The following is a 21,284-nucleotide window of genomic DNA, read 5'->3' as shown; positions in this document are numbered from 1 at the left end:
CAAACATTTTCGTGTCATAAACTAGTAATGAGAACATTAGCTAAGACAGTGGCGCCATCTAGTGAGCTGTAAGGAGAGGCAGTTGTGAGTTAGTTCCGAGTGTCACTAAGAGATGGCAGCTTTATTGAGTTAAGTGAGTGGCAGGCGTGCAGCAATGACGTGCTGCTGGCTAAAAGGACTACGTCACGCACTTCCAAGTAAGATTGTATAAAGATCTAAAAAGCATTTCTAGGTTTTATTCCAAGATCTTGAAACTTTTTCGTGTAGAGGGCTACTAGCTAAGACAGTGGCGCCAACTAGTGAACGGTAAGGAAAGGCATTTGTTAGTTCCTAGTTTTGCTAAGTGATGGCACTTGTTAATGTTCCGAATTTTGGCTTAGAGTGATGGCAGCTTTATGGAATCAGTTCTTGGTTTTGCTAACAGATAGATGGCACTGTTAAGAGCTAGTTCCGAGTTTTGCTAATAGATGGAAAATTTGTTTATTTAAATTCTGTATTTGCTAATAGATCGCTCCTGTGTTAATATCTAGTTCTGGGTTTTGTTAAGAGATGGCACCTTTGTTAAGTTAGTTCTAAGTTTTGCTAAGAGATGGCAATTTGTATGTCTTGTAGGCATTATTTAGATTGGCGCTTTTCTAAAAAATATCGTCCTCATTTCATGACTTTTTAGTGAATATTCTGGGTTTAGGATGTTTTATTTGTACGGTGTATTATCTCTATTCCATTAGAAGGACCCACGCAGTTACAGAAACCTGCCCCTAAAAATTTGATAGGCGTTTTGGAATAACAACAAATAACTTATTCACAGGTAAACCAACCGGACAAAAAACGCCGCGGCGATGCGGACAAGCGCAAAACGTTCATCATAGACGACGTGGCCAGAGACAACCGCATAGACCGCGCCATAGACCGCCGCGATGGAGTGGAGAGGCGCCGCGTGGTGCCCGACAGCGACACCAATTCGACCACCAACGGGAGCAGTCCTAGGAACTCGTCTGTCTTTAGCCAGGAGAAGGCCGAGCTTACTACAGGTGATTTTTAACCTTATGCCCTCATTTTTAAGTAATTTAATTGCTTGAGAATTTGGGATGCTGTCAAACTCGCCTGTCAGCACTGAATATAATTATCCCTCAAGTAAAAAAAGCCAAGCGTACTACAGGTGATTCTCAATTTTATGCACTTATACTATTATGATTGAAGCTTGATAAAAAGTATGTCTATTTGACTATGTGTAGGTACTACATTGTCCCAGATATGACATTTACAGAAGAGCGCTTTATAATGTCAAGCGGTTTTGAAATGTCAAGTGGCAAAAATCAGAACTAGTAACCCAGCATTAATAGTGTTACCACATAAATAATACATAAGTCTAGTCGATAAGTTAATTTCTGTAACACATTTGTTTGTAATTCCTAAAATAAATAAATAAATAAATGATAGTAGCGCCATGGCTGTTCAACGTGGCAATAATCTGAACTAATAATCCAGCATCCTGTAACTTAACAGCAAGTAGCGCCCTCCTGTCATTGTAATAGCTGAGACGGTTCAGTTACCGTGGTTCAGTGTTGGACAACTGTACCCATTTAGTTAAATACTAAAGAAGAAACAAAATAAAAGGTGTTTTTATCTGTCTGTCCAGGCACGAGCGACACGGAGGGCGAGAGCGGGCCCGACTCGGCGCCGCGCCGCAACCACGCGCGGGACAACGCCAACCCTAAGCAGAGGTAACTATACATCATCATCATCATCATCATTTCAGCCACAGGACGTCCAACTGGTCTAGTATACTCAAAATAGGCTTTCCTCAATTACCTATTTCAGATTGGCTGGTTGGAAGTGATGCTCTCGAATTTTTATACCAATTGCACACTACTTGCCCTTATTTTGTTAAGAGCGCCAAATTATAGACGTAAGGAAGCGCTGCAGTAGCGCCACAGAAAAACGCGACTTGTGCTTCTAGAAATATTATGAAAACAAGCAGTGGTGCGTCATAGTGCCGCCACTGAAGTGCTTCCTCACCAGGGTTCGAAATTATCAAGATAATTACGCTTCATGATAATTATCAAATAATTATCGAGTAATTATCAGATAATTATCAACAGTCAGATACATTTGCCATATTGTTTCATAAGAAATTATGATTGCGTATGTTACTTTATTTTTTTGGTTGCTGATTGTTGTCAAGTTATCCATCGCTAGTCGCATAAAGCTTGGAAAACAGATAAATATTTTGACGCTAGATAACTAGTGATCATTGTAGAGCTAAATAGATAGGTTTTATAACTATCTATGTTGATTAACGTCCACCACTAGACGCAAGTGCGGAAATACACGTTCAAAAACTTCGGATACAGTCATTGAGTTATAATGTACTGATACAGTTCATTTTCACAAGCACATTTTTTGTTATTATCAACCGATAATTATCTATCTGTTATTATCACGATAATTATCGTTGATAATTATCCTTCCGAACCCTGTTCCTCACCTCTCTCGCGTCTCTAATTTGAAGGCGCCCGACGTGACGTCCTATGATACTGACTAGTGACGTAAAGCGTACCGATGTAGATAGCGCTGACACTTCCCTTGTTTTGTACATACGTCGTCGTCGTCGAACAAGGACGTATCTGCAAAATGTTATCATGCACAAACACGTCTCTGTACTGCGTTAGAATAAACACAACCATCGATGTTTGACATGTTTTTGAATTTTGAAAAAAAAATTTTTTATAGTAGCTACTGTAGAGTAGTTTAATGCCCAAAAACAGATCTTTACAGATATTAGACATGCGACGTTGTTTGACGACGCCGATATTAAGGAGAACTTAATGCACTAAAGCAACTATTCTGGTCACCGCAGAATAACAGCGTCGTGTTCTGGGTTTTATTTACCACTCCAGAGCATGACACGTGCTGAGCGGTGGCCAATTTTGGTTCTAACTTGTACTTGTTTTTGTCATCTGATTCTGTGTGTTATATTTTAAGTTGGAACCAAATAAATGTTTTTCTTTCTTTCTTTCTTTCTATTCTCTTGCAGGCACAGCGGCGACTTCTCAATGTCATCCTCCACGACCTCAGCTCCACCGCGCCGCGTGCAACCTCGGTACCTCGACATCTCCAAGTACAGCGACGCCTCGCCAAAGAGCTTCCTGCGCCGCGACCCCTCCAAGACCTACGTGCGCCTGCTGCCGCCCGCGCGCCGCCAGCCCTCCCAGGAGACGGGTGAGCTACCATGGGCCTCTAAAGCCTGGTCCGCGAGCACGTAGAATCCCGTCCAATGACCCCAAGCTACCCATCCTTATCGCTCGCGCGTAATTATATTGCTATCGCGACTGTGCGACGCGCGCCCGCAGTGACTGTGCGAGCGCGACAGCAACATAATTACGTGCGAGCGACAAGGATGGGCAGCTTGGGGTCTTTTATTTTTGGACGGGATTCTACGTGCTCACGGACCAGGCTTTACCTCCACGTCTCCCGCGCTAGCGGCGAGCTACCTCTAAGTCTCTAGCGCTAGCGGCGAGCTACCTCCACGTCTTCAGCGCTAGCGACGAGCTATCTCCACGTCTCCAGCGCTAGCGACGAGCTATCTCCACGTCTCCAGCGCTAGCGGCAAGCTACCTCCACTACTCTACCTCTAGCGGCGAGCTACCTCCACTACTCTACCTCTAGCGGCGAGCTACCTCCACTACTCTAGTGCTAGCGGCGAGCTACCTCCACGTCTCCAGCGCTAGCGGCGAGCTACCTCCACTACTCTAGCGCTAGCGGCGAGCTACCTCCACTACTCTAGTGCTAGCGGCGAGCTACCTCCACTACTCTAGTGTTAGCGGCGAGCTACCTCCACTACTCTAGTGTTAGCGGCGAGCTACCTCCACTACTCTAGTGCTAGCGGCGAGCTACCTCCACTACTCTAGTGCTAGCGGCGAGCTACCTCCACTACTCTAGTGCTAGCGGCGAGCTACCTCCACGTCTCAAGCGCTAGCGGCGAGCTACCTCAAGCCTCCCGACCTCTAGCGGCGAGCTACCTTAGGCCTCCAATTGCTTCAACTATACTTACTTTAAAATAGGAGATAATGTATGTGATTTAGGCCGATATCATTCATGGTATATGGTGTAATAATTAATAAAATAGTAATCTTGAAGAGTTAAGGCCTAAAGGCAAGGTCCCTCTCCGCGACCCTTCTAGCTTTATGTATTTTTATTAATTCTCTCTAAAGCTGCTTTAATAGCCTTCTTAACGCTAGCTGAGTGATTCCCAGCCTAAGTGCACTAGCAATTAAATTCCTACCTAAAGTTAGGCGAGTCTCGTGCCTAAACTCTAGATCTTAAAGCTCTGACAATAAGACCCACTATCAAATAATTTACTGCCCATCACAATCACATTCACTAGATCCCGAAATGCAATATTCTACAAGTACACATTAAACGGGCAAGCGCTTCAGAGAACCGAATATATACGAGATCTTGGCGTCATTCTGGACCCTAAGCTTCTTCTTGACAGGCATATTGACTCAATAACTTCTAAAGCCACAAAAACCCTTGGATTCGTAATTAGACTCACGAAAAACTTTAAAATGGCTAATGCCCGTTTTCACCATCAATCCCTAATTTTAAAGCGACCTTTATGAAATATTAGGTAATACCTAACAGGAATTTCGTTTTCACCAACACATAAGGGACACCTTAGGCCTTATGGGAGCACTTTAAAACAGGGGCCCGATTTTCGGCCGCCTAAGTATTAGGTGACAGTTATATATTGTCAATCACGCCTATTCGGCAAAATGGAAACTGAATGAAATGATTTTTTTTAAGCTTTTTATGCAATTGAGACAGTGGAAACACTTTTTCACTCAAGTTTATTCAGGCGGCTACATAAAAATATTATAGAGTGAGACAGGATTACATACGGTATAGATAGTAGGTTTTGGTCACTCATAACTTATCTCATAACAAAGCTATATTTCTAGCTACGTTTGTAGTCCCTAGAGCCCTAACAATACCTTATAATTAGATATAATAAAGATTTGATAGGAAGGAGGGCTGCACTAAGGCTTTCTTGGCCTCAGTGGGGGTAAATGAAACACAACGCGGACGGTTGATATCTGGTTTATTACTGTTAAGCTATTGCTATATGCTATATACAAGATTTACACAATTCAATGTGTCCAGTCCAATGTGCCGTCGATGTAGAGTGCCTACGGTGCACGTTGAGAGTTCATGAGCCAGTCGGCTAGCACGTAGGTCACGGTCGATGCCGACCATAAAGTTAATATTCCTTCGGAATAGAGCAACAATCACGAGCTGTCAAACGAAACCAAAAATGAGATGTCATTTGTGTGTGTAAATATAAATATGTGTGCATGCTAGTGATGTATGTCGTTACTTTTCACATGAATATCGATATCGATTTATATTAATTAACACCTAACAGTAGTAATATTAATGGAACTAAAATAGGATAGAATGTCCATATACAATCCGTATATGGGAGAGTGGAAAATAAAAATAAAACTCAGAAGATTGAAATGATTTAANCCATAAAATAAATAAATAAATAAATAAATAAATAAACATAAATACGTATCAATGACAAGATCTACTAATTAATCCTAAAGACGTTCGACTAAGCTAAGTAAAGCTTCAACCACACCAACGCGTGCAGATCGCACTCGTCGGCGCGATCATATGCGCGACCTGTCATTGGCTTATGATCGCGCGGGCAATGGCGATCTGCACGCTTTTTTATGGTTGAAGCATAACAGAATATTATCATAGAATTATTGTTTCCTAAATACTCGAATTTCAGCCCAAATTAAGATTAAGTAATATTAGAGTTTCGAACGCTTAGGCCCGATTCGATCAAACTTTTATCCAAGAATAACTACTGGTATAACTGGCACATTGACAGTTTCAGGATGGGAAATATGTCAAAATTTCGAATAACTGCCGATTTAAAATCAAAATTTAAAATGTCAAAATTTCGAATAACTGCCGATTTATTCTGAGATTAATATTTACTTTTGTTTGGTCGAATCCACCCTTAGTCATCGTTATTTTCATCAACAAATAATTTTACACAGTAACGAACTAACGAAACGTATAGTCGTATGTTACTACTCACTTGCTAGTGTCGCATTCTCCCTTGTGGCAGGTCTTGATGCAGGTGTGCTTCCCGCAAGGTAGCGGCTTGCCGCACGGCAGCCCACACGAGAACTCATCTTGCGAGCATGGTATCGTTTTTCGCTCCTGCCGAAATATATTTTACATTTTAATAACAGTCAATGAGGGTTACATTTGCGCAGGGTACATTAACGCATACTAGTTGGCGCCCCTAGTGGATAGAACTTTACAGTGGCGCCACCTTGTGAGTGCCACAGTGTAAGCGTACAGAAAGTAGAAAGACTACAGTTTCGGCGCTTTCTAGTTTCCGTCAACTAGAGAGTGCAAATTGATAACAATCGGTACTTTATAAAGATAAAATTTTATTTCAAAGAGACGGGGCGTTTTAAGGGCGTGGTTTAATATCTCCGTAAAGCTACTGGTAGGCTGTGGGGGCGTTACCTTGTGCTGCCCGTGGCAGCGCTTGGTGGTCAGTACGACTCCTCCCGGCCGCGCGCCGCAGCGCACTGGCGCCTAATGACCTGATGTATTGATGATGAGTTACCTCGTGTTGCCCGTAGCAGGAGTGGTACGAGCGAACAGGATTTGCGCACCACTGTATATACGGAGCTCTTCGAAGCCTAGTGACCTGGTGTACGGACGACGAGTCACCTCGTGCTGGCCGTGGCAGCGCTTGGTGGTGAGCACGACGCAGGGCGGGCAGTCGCCGGTGTGGCACGAGTGGTGCGGCGGGTGCAGGCAGGCGCGTCGCAGGAGCTCCTCGAAGCCTAGTGACCTGGTGTACTGACGACCAGTCACCTCGTGCTGGCCGTGGCAGCGCTTGGTGGTGAGCACGACGCAGGGCGGGCAGTCGCCGGTGTGGCACGAGTGGTGCGGCGGGTGCAGGCAGGCGCGTCGCAGGAGCTCCTCGAAGCCTAGTGACCTGGTGTACTGACGACCAGTCACCTCGTGCTGGCCGTGGCAGCGCTTGGTGGTGAGCACGACGCAGGGCGGGCAGTCGCCGGTGTGGCACGAGTGGTGCGGCGGGTGCAGGCAGGCGCGTCGCAGGAGCTCCTCGAAGCCTAGTGACCTGGTGTACTGACGACCAGTCACCTCGTGCTGGCCGTGGCAGCGCTTGGTGGTGAGCACGACGCAGGGCGGGCAGTCGCCGGTGTGGCACGAGTGGTGCGGCGGGTGCAGGCAGGCGCGTCGCAGGAGCTCCTCGAAGCCTAGTGACCTGGTGTACTGACGACCAGTCACCTCGTGCTGGCCGTGGCAGCGCTTGGTGGTGAGCACGACGCAGGGCGGGCAGTCGCCGGTGTGGCACGAGTGGTGCGGCGGGTGCAGGCAGGCGCGTCGCAGGAGCTCCTCGAAGCCTAGTGACCTGGTGTACTGACGACCAGTCACCTCGTGCTGGCCGTGGCAGCGCTTGGTGGTGAGCACGACGCAGGGCGGGCAGTCGCCGGTGTGGCACGAGTGGTGCGGCGGGTGCAGGCAGGCGCGGCGGCGGCGGCACGGCGCGTCGCAGGCTGGTGGCCGCGCGCCACAGCGTACTGGTGGGAGTAAGACTTGCGCGCCGCAGGTGCAGCGGAGCTCCTCGAAACCTGAGAATTTGGTCGGTATTGGTTGAGGAAAGGCGACCGGTCACATGGCTTTTTTACTTTTTAATAAGAAAGCAAAGGCGTTAACTGACACGCAAATCAGGCGTGCAGTAAACGACGATACGTTGTTGCTACAGCGACGCGGGCCGCGTGTAATTTTTTTTTATTGACGGACATGGCACGCAGTGGCCAGTGTGAATGATTGGGAGACGGGCAGTTTTTTAATTTTTAAAATTAAAACAAAGCTAGGCAAAGGCCATTTAATTTTGGCCTTATTACACGTGGAAACGACAGATATTATGTTAAACGACGTGTCGTGCAACGGAAGGTTGAAGGCATAAGAGCGCGCTGCAGGCCCATACATTGGACCAATCAGGTCAAAATCGCACTCAATGGTACACTTCACGTGCCCAAGAAACGCTGCAATGTGGGAGGAATGGTGACGGGTTGTAAAGCCTGCTACCAAACCAGGTAAGTTGACCAAGATCACTCTGTCAAGCAAGAGTGTAAAGCCTGGTCCGTGAGCACACTCACTGCGGCCGCCCGTCGCACAGTCGCAACAGCAATATAATTACGCGCGAACGATAAGGATGGGTAGCTTGGGGTTATTGGAAAAAATTCTCACGTGCTCACGGACCAGGCTTTAGTGACAAAGAAGAAAAGAAGGCAAAGGCATTCACTGATGCACGGCTATGGCGCGTAGTGTCTAATGTTATGGTGAAATATCGGTGACTGCCGTAACTCTTTTTAAATTAAAACTTAGTTACGATACACTTCAGAGTTACTCACTGACGCGCGGGCACGGCGCACAATGGCCGGTGTGACAGAATTCCACGTAGCAGTGCAGCTGGCACGACAGCGTGCGCGCGCGTCATGAGGCGGCAAGGGCGATGGTCATTTGTTTCTTTACTTTTTAAATCGAAACAAATCAAAGGCACTCCACTAACGCGTGAGCTTTGCGCGTAATGTTTAGTTTTTTGACGCGGCAACCGCGACAGTCACGTGATTATTTTTACCCGACTACGGCAAAGCAAAAGGAGGGTTATGATTTTGACAGGCTATGTATGTATGTATGTTCATCTGTTCCCTCGTAACTTCTAAACTACTTATCAGAATTCGACAAATGACATATCATTAGAAGCGTCTTAATTGTCCGCTGGTTATAGGCTATATGGAGTTTCACAAAATCGAATGTGGCGCCCTCTAGCGGACAAAACAAATAGAGTAAAAAAATAAAGTTAAGATAAATATGCCGTGTTTGGTATCAATTGAAAGTGCTTTACTTGTTAAATTAAATTAAAACTAAAGCTAAGGCATTCACGGTAAGGACACAACATGCAGTTTACATATAATTTTTCTTGACAAAACACTTCAAAGGCACTCACTGACGCGCGGGCACGGCGCACAGTGTCCGGTGTGGCAGAACTCCTCGCAGCGGTGCAGCTGGCACGACAGCGTGCGCGCGCACACCACGGCGCAGCGGTGCGACGACGCCGCGCAACACACGGTGCGGCAGCGGTGCCGGCCGCACGACAGCTTCTGTTGGGGGAACTTGGACTTTAATACAGAGGAATAAAAGACAAATTCTTGTGTACGTGAATCCAGTTTCATTACTAAATAAAATGTAAAGTACGGCCAACGAGAAGCGATACAAAAGGTCGATTGACTTTCGAATTGACAATCTATTCTCTTTATATTTGTCGTATTTGTCGTTATGTCTCGTTCTCCCGCCAAAATATGTCAAAGTCAAACCCTTAGGCTGGGTTGCACCATCTTACTTTAACTTTGACAAACGTCAAAAATCTGTCAAATTCCATACAAAAAGCACCGGTTATTGTCAGTTACCGTTAAAGATATGTGGTGCAACCCACCCATACTATTCCAAATGACAATGACATTGGGTTTGTTTACATTTGGTATGGCTTCTCGTTGGCCGTACTTTAGCACATTCTCGTGGCCTCAACAGGCTGGGAGGAACAGCGCTGTGTCCTAAACTGCGGTAGTGGGCCCGAACCTTTCGCTTTCGAGTCAATTTAACGCTATACTGGGAAGTGAAAGGAGGCGTTCTTTTTGCGAGAAAGTCTTCTTATAGAAGGAGACTTTGGAGCGCGAGCTGGATGATGATCCCCTCGTTACAGAGCAGGCGGAGAAAGAAGAAAAGGTACGAGTGTCGTTCTCTTGCCCTAGTAGTAGCAGGCTGGGGGTGTGAGGGCACCCTTACCACCTCCTTTCGACGGGAATGGTTTAACGTTGGCTCATCTTGTAAGTGGGCAGTTGCCTATGGTGTCGCGGAAGTCAAATGCTTCGGCCGGATAACATTTCCTTTTCATATAAGTAGTAGTAAGTTCTGACAACAATAGGGGAAATTGCACTTCCCACTGACCTTATTACACTTCTTCTGGCACAGCACGTTGTTGATCATCTGCGGGAGTTCCGCGCAAGGCACCTCGCGGCTGGAGTGCCCACAGCGACATTGGACTAACGTCTTGTCGGGGCACACGGGACATTCGCCTGGGGGAAATAATAAGGCTTTGAACAGGCCGTTTCTAAAAGAAGTGTGAATAGAACCTAATGGCATGTATGATAATAGAGGTTTCTGATATCAAGTTCCACCTCTAGGCCTAGTATGCGCGCCGCGATAAGCTTTAATTGCGCCATTTTATCAATTTTACGCGATAAGCCGTTACATTTTAACGTCTAAAATTATCGATAAGATTGTATCGCGATGCGCATCCTAGCCCGGCTGGTCACGTTATAAGAACACCTTGGAATAATAAGTTATGTATATTTTATGTAAACAAACACACCCTTTTTCACTTTAGACAATGGATGTCTTGTTGCAATAAGGTTGTGTTGTCAACTTTTTGGCCACTTTGGGTGTCACGAACTATTTGACGCTGACTGTACATGCACATAATGATAGTGTAATGTCACATAACGTCTATCAAAACTTTTGAAAAACCACACATGTAAAGCGTACTCGCCTTCGTGAATTGCAACAACTATAGAATAAGCTAAACATGTAGCACCTTAACACCGTTGTAATAAGAGCGATTTTGCAACAAACATGCGCTTTATAAGCTTACCTTCATGGCAGTCCAGCTTGCAGAAGTGCTTATCTCCAGCGGGTCCACACGGCAGCGGCTTGGCGCAGATGCCGCCGCACAGCGGGATTGGGTCCGTGCACGACTTGCGCGAGTCTTTGTCTAACCTGTACAGATGGAAAGAGAGGGAAATGTTTAGTTGGGCTTAGATAGAAGAACTTCGTAATATGTATGTGTCATAGACGCGCGCATCTCCCGCGATTCGGCCAGTTATAACCGCAAGGTTGGCATGGCCATGGGTGGTGGTGGGTTGTCCCTATCTTCCGGCAGGGACACGTGACGACCAGCGAAGAGGTCCCTCACATTTATAGAGGGAAAATGGAGGATTTGATCTATATTTCCCGACGCTGGCCAGACCGGTCGAGTCTCAACCTTGAGATTGAAACGACTGACCGACTCGTGATCCGTGGAGCGCGGGTTCGGTCCCCGCCGCCGCTTGACTATTGTGGTGAGCTCACTCGTGACACAAGCATATTTAGCTTAGTACGAGGGGCTAACGGGACGTTATTATATTGCTGTCGCGCTCGCACACTCACTGCGGCCGCCCGTCACACAGTCGCGACAGCAATATAATTACGCGCGAGCGATAAGGATTGGTAGCTTGGGGTCATTGGACAAAATTCTATCTGCTCGGCGACCGGACTGTAATTACTAATAACCTATTTAAAAAATCTTACTTGTTCTTCCCGCACGGACACGTGAGCACCAGGCGCGGCAGCAGGCGGCAGGGCGCGCAGGGCGGCGCGTGGCACGCGACATATTATTACCAGAGGCAAATGGAGGATTTGGTCTACACTTTCCATGCTAGCCAGTCAGTTTGGGGAGTAAGATTTCAATCTAAATAAGATTAAACTTATGGCTACTTACTTTTTCCCACAGGGACGATCAGCGAGGAGGTCCCTCATATTTATCAATGAAAATGGAGGATTTGCTATATACTTTCGACTCTGGCTAGACTGGTCGAGTCTCAACCTTGAGATTGAAATGACTGGCCGACTCGTGATCCAGGGAACGCGGGTTCGGTCCCCGCCGCCGCTTGACTATTGTGATGAGCTCACTCGTGACACAAGCATATTTAGCTTAGTACGAGGGGCTAACGGGACGTAATTATATTGCTGTCGCGCTCGCACACTCACTACGGCCGCCCGTCGCAACAGAAATATAATTACGCGCGAGCGATAAGGATGGGTAGCTTGGGGTCATTGGACAAAATTCTATCTGCTCGGCGACCGGACTGTAATTACTAATAACCTATTTAAAAAGTCTTACTTGTTCTTCCCGCAGGGACACGTGAGCACGAGGCGCGGCAGCAGGCGGCAGGGCGCGCAGGGCGGCGCGTGGCACGCCAGCGTGCACACGTGGCGGCCGCACGCCAGCACGCGCGCGCACGCCGAGCCGCACGACCACTGCTGCTGGCTGCCCGTCTCGCGAGTGCACGGCACCGAACGGCTTTTTGCGGCGGGGCAGTAGCACACTAAAAAGAAAATAGATAAGTGATAGATTTTTACTTTAAAGTACCTACTCAAGGATATCGATTTTACCAGGCCTGTTCATCTTCGCGAGTTTACATCGAAAACAAAACACGCACAATGGCCCACCTACAGGATACTATTCGACAAGGCCTCACATACGAGCGAACATTGACTCACGCACGCGTATTCTTGTGTATGATGGAAGAAAATAAAGAAAATGGTGTACTAAATACTGTGCAGTAATTAACTGCCTAAATAATAATAAAAACACAGAATGTACTTTTTTAAGTTGCCTCAAGACACTGAGAGGTAAATAAGTAGTTATAGCCTGACCAGGAACATAAAAACCCTGGCATAGAGGCGCGTCAATTGCATTTGATAGTGCAACACTGAGTACAGTCGTACCTGTGTTAAATTAATAGGCTAACTTTATGTATCAGGATTCAGGATTACGGGCTAATTTGATATTTTCATAAATTAACGAAAAAATATTATTATAGGTAACCTGGTTTAAATAAATTAAATGAAACCATCAATCGAGCTAGTAGGACTTATTTTATTATTCATCAATAATCAAATTCAGAACTTGAATATTCAACTGCAATGTTTGCTCATGAACGCTTCAAACTCGTTACTTCTTTCCCAATTCCATAAAATTCAACACTTAGAAAGTGACAAAAAATTTTAAAATAGGTAGTTGAAATAAACCACAGCTAATTTTCATAGTGGACTGTACTATGCGATAAACATGTCAGTCAATTTGACCACCTTTGTCGGAAACATTATTCAATGAAAATATTGTCCGAACCCTTAGTATTTCTCTTCGACAAATACTTTAACACATTGTAAACCACTTTTCTTTCACGACTATAAAAAGATTTTAGCAATTTAATTCACAAAATCAATTGCGCACATTTAAAATAAAGTTTGTTTACACTTTGACAACAATAGACTGACATGCAAGGTGACATGACAATGAAGTTTTCAGTTACTGTTGCCATTAAAAGAAATTAGTACCATTAGTTTTCCGCAACATGGCGAGGGTTTTTATGTTCCTGGTCAGGCTATAATATTATTCATGATAATTCATGCTAAATCATGTATTTCCTCCGCCATTTTCCGCAGTTTGGCACCTCACGTCACATCATTTTACCGAAGTCAGCCCTATAGCTTCAGCGCAGTGCCGATCACTGACGTTTGTCAACAAAATGGTGCTTGACTCTTGAGACAAGCTAAATTACACCATATTGTTAATGACATTGAGCATACATTTTTTTAAATACCTTCGCGAAGTAAAACTTCTGTACGTAGTACTTATTATTATTCTGTGATTTTACCAAGATATTTTTAATACCAATATACCACCAATTTTTTTGCTGTATCATTAGTTTAATATGAATTCTTATTCCAATGTGTAAACACGTTTACACACTGCTATAGCGCCAGCGATAAAATTGATGTTTTGCTGTGCCCTTGCAGGGCGTCACATGTATACCTCTATTTTGCAACAACATATAAATTGTAATGTGACATGCAATAAACGTTTTTGAATTTGAATTTGTACTAGTTTTGTTTTGATTAGTATGAGGCCTTTCACAGCGGCGGCGACTGCCGCTACCGCTGCGGCGTAATGTGTGAACGCTCTAACAGTTTCTTCTGCACAGTTCACACACATTACTGCTTTTCAAAAAGGTTGTTATTCTAAAACCAGTTTTATTAACTTGCGTGACGGTTTTCGCGTGCACGCCGCAGTTCAGCATCTTGTGATACGTGCGCCCGCATACTTGCATTACTTCAGGAAGCCTGCCACTATTATAAGCTAACAATTTCTCATGCAGTGTCCACACACATTACTGCTTTTCAAAAACCTTGTCATTCTATAATGAGCCTTATTACCTTGCGTGACAGTCTCTTCGCAGTCTTGGCAGGCGCCCTCGTGGCACGGCGCCTGACAGGCGTGCGCGCCGCAGGTCAGCGTCTTGTGGCAAGTTCGCCCGCAAACTTGCGGTAGCTTGCTGCTGCATAGAACGGAGCGTGTTTCGGCACCGCAGCCGCATTTTCTGTTGGTAGTAATTTTAAATTAGGTAAAAATTTTAGTGATGAACACAATGATGATGCGAGGTGACTTCACAATTTTTAATTTTGATTTAAGTTGGGTGGGTAATAAATATCAAATGCTTCTTATATGTTTGATGTCTACAAACAAAAGGGAGCAGTTCGGCTAGCAAATGAACACATCGAACTTCACGTTGATACAGTCAGCGTCGAAATGTTCGTGACACCTAAAGCAGCCAAAAAGATCGTAACACGTCTTTATTACAACTGGAATAAGGTTGTGTTATCAACTATTCGACACTGATTGTAATAAGTACTGTACTCACTTGCTGACGGTAGCCTGGCAGGGCGGACAAGGCCCAGGATGACACAGCAAGGTACACGGATGCGGGCAGGCTCTAGGCCGCTTGCAGGCCTTGCCACAAGTGTGAGCGCCGCTGCCACCGCGCTGGTACTCTAGAGTCTAGATATGCTATGCTATATTGGTGCTACACACTTGCTGACAGTGGCCTGTTTAGCTAGACCAAAGCTATAGCAATCAAACAAACGTCATGTTGGTAATACTTACTTGCTGACGGTGACTTGACAGGGCGGACACGGCCCGGGATGACACAGCAAGGTACAGGGATGCGGGCAGGCTCTAGGCCGCTTGCAGGCCTTGCCACAAGTGTGAGCGCCGCTGCCCCCGCGCTGGTACTCTAGAGTCTAGATATGCTATGCTATATTGGTGCTACTCACTTGCTGACGGTGGCTTGACAAGGCGGACAAGGCCCGGGATGACACAGCAAGGTACACGGATGCGGGCAGGCTCTAGGCCGCTTGCAAAGTTTCTCACAAGTGCGCGCCGCTGCTCCGCGCTTTTACTCTAGCTAGACCAACGCTATAACGACTCGACAAACTTCACATTGGTGTATACTATGTACTCACTTGCTGACGGTAGCCTGACAGGGCGGACAAGGCCCGGGATGACACAGCAAGGTACACGGATGCGGGCAGGCTCTAGGCCGCTTGCAGGCCTTGCCACAAGTGTGAGCGCCGCTGCCACCGCGCTGGTACTTTAGATCACTGATATAGCCACTAAACTAACTACATGTTGGTGTGTACTATGTACTTACTTGCTGACGGTGGCTTGACAAGGCGGACAAGGCCCGGGATGACACAGCAAGGTACACGGATGCGGGCAGGCTCTAGGCCGCTTGCAGGACTTGCCACAAGTGTGAGCGCCGCTGCCACCGCGCTGGTACTCTAGAGTCTAGATATGCTATGCTACATTGGTGCTACTCACTTGCTGACGGTGGCTTGACAAGGCGGACAAGGCCCGGGATGACACAGCAAGGTACACGGATGCGGGCAGGCTCTAGGCCGCTTGCAAGCCTTGCCACGGTGTGCGCGCCGCTGCCCCCGCGCTTTTACTCTAGCTAGACCAACGCTATAACGACTCGACAAACTTCACATTGGTGTACAATGTACTCACTTGCTGACAGTGGCTTGACAGGGCGGGCAAGGCCCGGGATGACACAGCAAGGTACACAGATGCGGGCAGGCTCTAGGCCGCTTGCAGGCCTTCCCACAAGTGTGAGTGCCGCTGCCACCGCGCTGGTACTTTAGACCACTGATATAGCCACTAAACTAACTAACTAACTACATGTTGGTGTGTACTATGTACTTACTTGCTGACGGTGGCCTGACAGGGCGGACACGGCCCGGGATGACACAGCAAGGTACAGGGATGCGGGCAGGCTCTAGGCCGCTTGCAGGACTTCCCGCAAGTGTGAGCGCCGCTGCCCCCGCGTTGGTACTTTAGACCACTGATATAGCCACTAAACTAACTAACTAACTTCACATTGGTGTATACTATGTACTCACTTGCTGACAGTGGCCTGACAGGGCGGACACGGCCCGGGATGACACAGCAAGGTACACGGATGCGGGCAGGCTCTAGGCCGCTTGCAAGCCTTGCCACGGTGTGCGCGCCGCTGCTCCCGCGTTGGTACTCTAGAGTCTAGATATGCTATGCTACATTGGTGCTACTCACTTGCTGACGGTGGCTTGACAGGGCGGGCAAGGCCCGGGATGACACAGCAAGGTACACGGATGCGGGCAGGCTCTAGGCCGCTTGCAGGACTTGCCACAAGTGTGAGCGCCGCTGCCACCGCGCTGGTACTTTAGACCACTGATATAGCCACTAAACTAACTAACTAACGACATGTTGGTGTGTACTATGTACTTACTTGCCGACAGTGGCTTGGCAGGGCGGGCAAGGCCCGGGATGACACAGCAAGGTACACGGATGCGGGCAGGCTCTAGGCCGCTTGCAAGCCTTGCCACGGTGTGCGCGCCGCTGCGACCGCGCTGGTACTTTAGACCACTGATATTTAGCCACTAAACTAACTAACTAACTACATGTTGGTGTGTACTATGTACTTACTTGCTGACGGTAGCCTGGCAGGGCGGACAAGGCCCGGGATGACACAGCAAGATACAGGGATGCGGGCAGGCTCTAGGCCGCTTGCAAGCCTTGCCACAAGTATGAGCGCCGCTGCCGCCGCGCTGGTACTCTAGAGTCTAGATATGCTATGCTATATTGGTGCTACTCACTTGCTGACGGTGGCTTGACAAGGCGGACAAGGCCCGGGATGACACAGCAAGGTACACGGATGCGGGCAGGCTCTAGGCCGCTTGCAGGCCTTGCCACAAGTGTGAGCGCCGCTGCCACCGCGTTGGTACTCAGGAGCGCGAGTCGCGCCACACATGCAGCGGTATTCGGTGGGGATCTCTTCGCTTGTATTCTGGCAGGCGGGGCAACGCCATTTGCCCTCTAGAATAGTGATGTATTGGAATGTTTAATGTTTTTTTAATTGTAGGTAAATGGTGCTGTTTCGATTTTGTATTTCTTTTGTCAGTTTTGTGTAGTAATTTATGTGTATTCTCTGATTGAAGGAAAAACATATTAAAAGGAAAAATATGCAAAAATGTATTATGACATTAACATAGCATTGTGTAACATTTACTTTATTAGGTAAGTTTATAAGCTTTTTCCTCCTTAATATGACTAATTCTACCGACAGGAAAAACTTTTCACTAGAAAAGTTTTGTATACAAAAATTGATAATTTGTTAAACTTATTCAACCAACAAATGTTAGGTTTCTGATGATATGAAAAATTGGCTATTAATTAATCCAATGATATACTTAATTCACTAACTGGTTAAACTGATGAACTGGCTAATGATATAAATAGTTAGGTGTACCAAATTGTATATTTAATACATTATAGATAGACTAAAGAAAATTGAAACTGCTCATACCAACAACACTGCTCATGGCCCACTTCCGGATGCACCGCAGATGGAGTACGTGGTAGCAATTGCCGCAGGACCACACGGGGTCGATCTGCTTGACGCGCTCGCAGCACACCAGGCACTCCAGAGTGCCCTTGTCCAACTGCTCGCTCAGTCTCTCCCGCTGGGTCATTTCTGTGTGTGCTGCAGATAAAAAAATAACTAATGTTTAGTTAAATAGATGGTGATTTGTTAGTGTTCTCTTTTGGACAATTTGTAAGTTAAGTTTCCAGATGTAAGTCTTAAAAACTATTATTCATGTAATTATGTGGCTCTTTTAGTAAATAAAGGATCCTTTGACTTTTTTCCTTTTCTGTTAGGTATGAAATCTCTTGCTAGAAAATCACTAAAATCTAATTTATTACATTTACAGATCTGTTTCTATGTATATCTAAAGGAAATAAATAATAAAATAACTTACCTGTCTCTGCAGTTTGTTTGTTTCTGAATTTAGGACTGGGATTGTCTTGTTTTGCCAACCTCTCTGCTTTCTCCTCTTTGTATTGCAAATAACTGTTTGCATACTGCTCATCCTCTGTGTAATTTCTTTCAGCTCGGAGTCTTTGACTTCCTGCCCAGTTCCGGTTCCTGCCGGAACCTTCCCCTTTTCCATTACGATGGTCCTGCCCTCTCTTATTTATAGAACTATTATAAAAAGTAAGACCATCAGCATCTTGTTTTTTAGATTTACCATTGGACTTTGATTGATTCCTATCAGGTCTATTGTTTGACTCATAGTTGTGACTATTTGAGTCTTGGTAACGGTTCCTGTCACGGTCGCGATCCCGGTTTCTGTTGCTATTCTCCTGATGTCTATAGTTGTCTTGATAGCGACTGTTATGTTTAGTTTCACCATTCTGTTGAGATGACTGTGGTCTCTCTCTCCAGTTGGTGTCAGAAGAGCTTCCATGACTCTTTTTATACTCAGTAGCACCATTATTACTACTATTAGAGTTGGTCGTTTCAGGGACATTTTGAACACTTCTTGAAGGCTTTGCTTTAGTACTTTTTGGCACAAATTCAGAAGCAGTTGGAGTTAAGTTTGATTTGAGTATTAACTCATTTGAATAAGAAGCTTGTTCTTGTGGCTGTTGCTCATACTGACTTTGATTGTATGATTCTGCACCATTCTGGCTATTTGAAGAGTTACCTGCATAATAACTGTCTACTTGTGAATTTTGGGAGGTAGATGGCATATTTTGATAATCATATTGACCATAATTCTGATACTGTGAACTATTGTAGTTATTAGCACTAGGTTGAGGCGCCCCATTGCCTTGCATTTGATTTATAAACTCATTGAAGCTCACATACTGTTGGTTGGCGGAGTCATATTGTTGATTAGGATTGGGATAGTAACCTTGATTTGCATATTGAGTATTCAGATCTCCGTTCCAGGTATTTTCACCTTGGTATTGGTTGTTGTACACGTAAGAATTGTTCCACTGTGACATTTTAGTTGCAAATGTGGTGTAATGCTTGGTGTGAAAAATTCGGGATAATTCCGCTGTTTCAGGTGTTGATGAGTTGCGGCGACCACAGGCCGAGGCCTGAGGCCTTAGAGCTGAAGACCTTAAGCTCTGTAACCAGAAATAGGAGTTTCGTTATCATTATGTTGATAGGAACAGTAGCGACATGTGATTTAGAATTTTAGGGAAAATGTGGACTACTTACCGCTAGCTCGGTCTTTTTCTTTAGCCTATCAGTTTATAAATAAGTAGAAATGAACAAAAAATAAACTAAAATAATTTAACAAATTATAAAATTGTAAGAAATAACGATGTGTCAAGATGATTCGGAATCAGTTTGAAGGGGAAGGAGAGGTGGGACGGGAAGAAGTCGACGTTGACAGTGTTTTAGGTACTTTTACATGTCAATGTACCATAAAAACTACCATAGAGTTAAAAAAAAACTAAAACTAAATAAAACTAAAAATTGAATCAATCTTATCAATGTCAAACATTATTGAATAAAACTTATAGTTATTTTACGTAAATTTAATGGTTTTTAACCGTTCCTCATCGATTTTCAAATCGATTTGTAAATTAAGTCTTTAGTTAAGACAATCGACGACACTATAAAGTATCTCGTGATGTCAAGGCGTGTTTCTGTCTAAACATATTTTTACTACAGGAGCATTCTTTTAAAAACTTCTGGCTTCTGCTCTATTATGTATCTATCTATTAACTTGTGGCCTCGCAAGTCGCAAAGTAGACGCGCAAATAGACACTGAAATGGACTAAAAAAATCAATCTTCTTCTTCTTCTTTACAATAAAAATATGCGCACTGATGAATAATGAAAATAATATTATTAATACGCACACAACATACTACATACTAAAACAACTACTAAAATTACAATCATAATCATAAAAACCACTACTATCAACTTTATGGTCATGGTCATTCATTTTAAAGAGGAGAGTGAGTGCTTGTCGGTCTTCATAAGACTAGGCATTTGACTAGGTATCATTGAGTTATAATATTACTTCAATGCTAGGTATAGACTTTTTGTCAGGTGATAGCCGGAATGTGCAGCGTAGGATGTCCACAAGATGGACCGACGACCGCAGGTAGCAGGAAGGCGCCGCGATACAGGTCGCCACCAACCGGTCACTTCATCATTGTGGGAGGTCTACTTATGTTCAGTAATGGACGTCCTATGGCTGAAACGATGAGGATGATGATAACGCTGTTAACACAATAACCAACACCTACGCTTATTTGGTATCGGGCATCGGCCAAATCTTCATAAATATTAGCGGTCGTTTATAATCTGCTGGGAGTAATCTTCAATGCCAAATTGATAGAGGTACCTAAGTAGTATTAGCGTTATGATCGATATGCGTGATTCTCGATAAACCACGCACAACTCATTCATGTTCCAGGCCTGCACTTATGCGAACTTAAATATTAAAGGAGTCCGCTAGCTATGTTGTTGCCGTCGGACCATATTCGCAGGCCTGATAAATTAGTTAGGTAAATCATGACTAACGATGTAGGTATGTAAGTACCTACCTACTAGCTAGAAATTAACATAGAAAGCAAAACCAATACCATATCGTGGTATAAGTACGCAAGAAAATAGGTATCCGTTGATTAAACGCTTGCATGAGTTGCAATTTTAAATGGAAAAGTAATATACAGCAACATAACTGACTGTGGAAATCGTGCTGAAAACCACTTTGTTGATGACGTGTCGTGATCGTGGGTGATTATAAATTAATGACACATTGCCGCCTTCTACGTAGACCTTGTTAAGGATATGGCAAATTAAATAGAACCGTATTTTATTGTAAAGTTAGTGACCAAACTGATTTATTATTTGGTAAATTGATGTTTTAAAAACAGTAGGTAATTTAAATTACATTACAAGCAATTGAGTGTTCAAGGGTGGATATTAACTTGCATAATTACCTATTATGATGCAGGCCGCTACCAATCGATCAACGTGGAAAGCATTAGGGGAGGCTATGTTCAGCAGTGGACGTCCTATGGCTGAAATGATGATGATGATGATGATGAATTATTACTGTACTTACGTAAAATAAATGTGCCTATACCTAAGTACTTAGTACGAGTAATGACGTCTAATAGGATATCGTACCCATCTC

At 44.9% G+C, this 21,284-nt stretch overlaps 1 protein-coding gene across 2 annotated transcripts in view; it reads right to left on the bottom strand.

Moving 5' to 3' along the window:
* Window positions 1–19,493, bottom strand: part of stc (nuclear transcription factor, X-box binding stc) — a 32,697-nt gene extending 13,204 nt beyond the window's left edge. The window contains exons 1-11 of one of the 2 annotated variants that reach the window (XM_028317005.1): window positions 19,344–19,493; window positions 18,091–19,249; window positions 17,637–17,813; window positions 16,927–17,146; window positions 14,170–14,333; window positions 12,071–12,275; window positions 10,784–10,908; window positions 10,081–10,208; window positions 9,083–9,236; window positions 6,769–7,700; window positions 6,119–6,243 (exon numbers count right to left, since the gene is read on the bottom strand). In XM_028317005.1, coding sequence (XP_028172806.1) covers window positions 6,119–6,243; window positions 6,769–7,700; window positions 9,083–9,236; window positions 10,081–10,208; window positions 10,784–10,908; window positions 12,071–12,275; window positions 14,170–14,333; window positions 16,927–17,146; window positions 17,637–17,813; window positions 18,091–19,123 — 3,263 coding nt within the window. In that variant the 5' untranslated portion in view covers window positions 19,124–19,249; window positions 19,344–19,493. The remainder of the gene's footprint in view (window positions 1–6,118; window positions 6,244–6,768; window positions 7,701–9,082; window positions 9,237–10,080; window positions 10,209–10,783; window positions 10,909–12,070; window positions 12,276–14,169; window positions 14,334–16,926; window positions 17,147–17,636; window positions 17,814–18,090; window positions 19,250–19,343) is intronic. The other variant, XM_028317007.1, reaches the window with a different exon arrangement.
* Between the last annotated feature and the right edge of the window lie 1,791 nt (window positions 19,494–21,284).

Source organism: Ostrinia furnacalis, unplaced genomic scaffold (assembly GCF_004193835.3).
Source record: "Ostrinia furnacalis isolate ACB-3 unplaced genomic scaffold, ASM419383v2 OfSCF6001, whole genome shotgun sequence".
NCBI classification, from domain to species: domain Eukaryota; kingdom Metazoa; phylum Arthropoda; class Insecta; order Lepidoptera; family Crambidae; genus Ostrinia; species Ostrinia furnacalis.
Note: the sequence above shows the minus strand (reverse complement) of the source record. Positions and strands in the feature narration are given on the sequence as shown.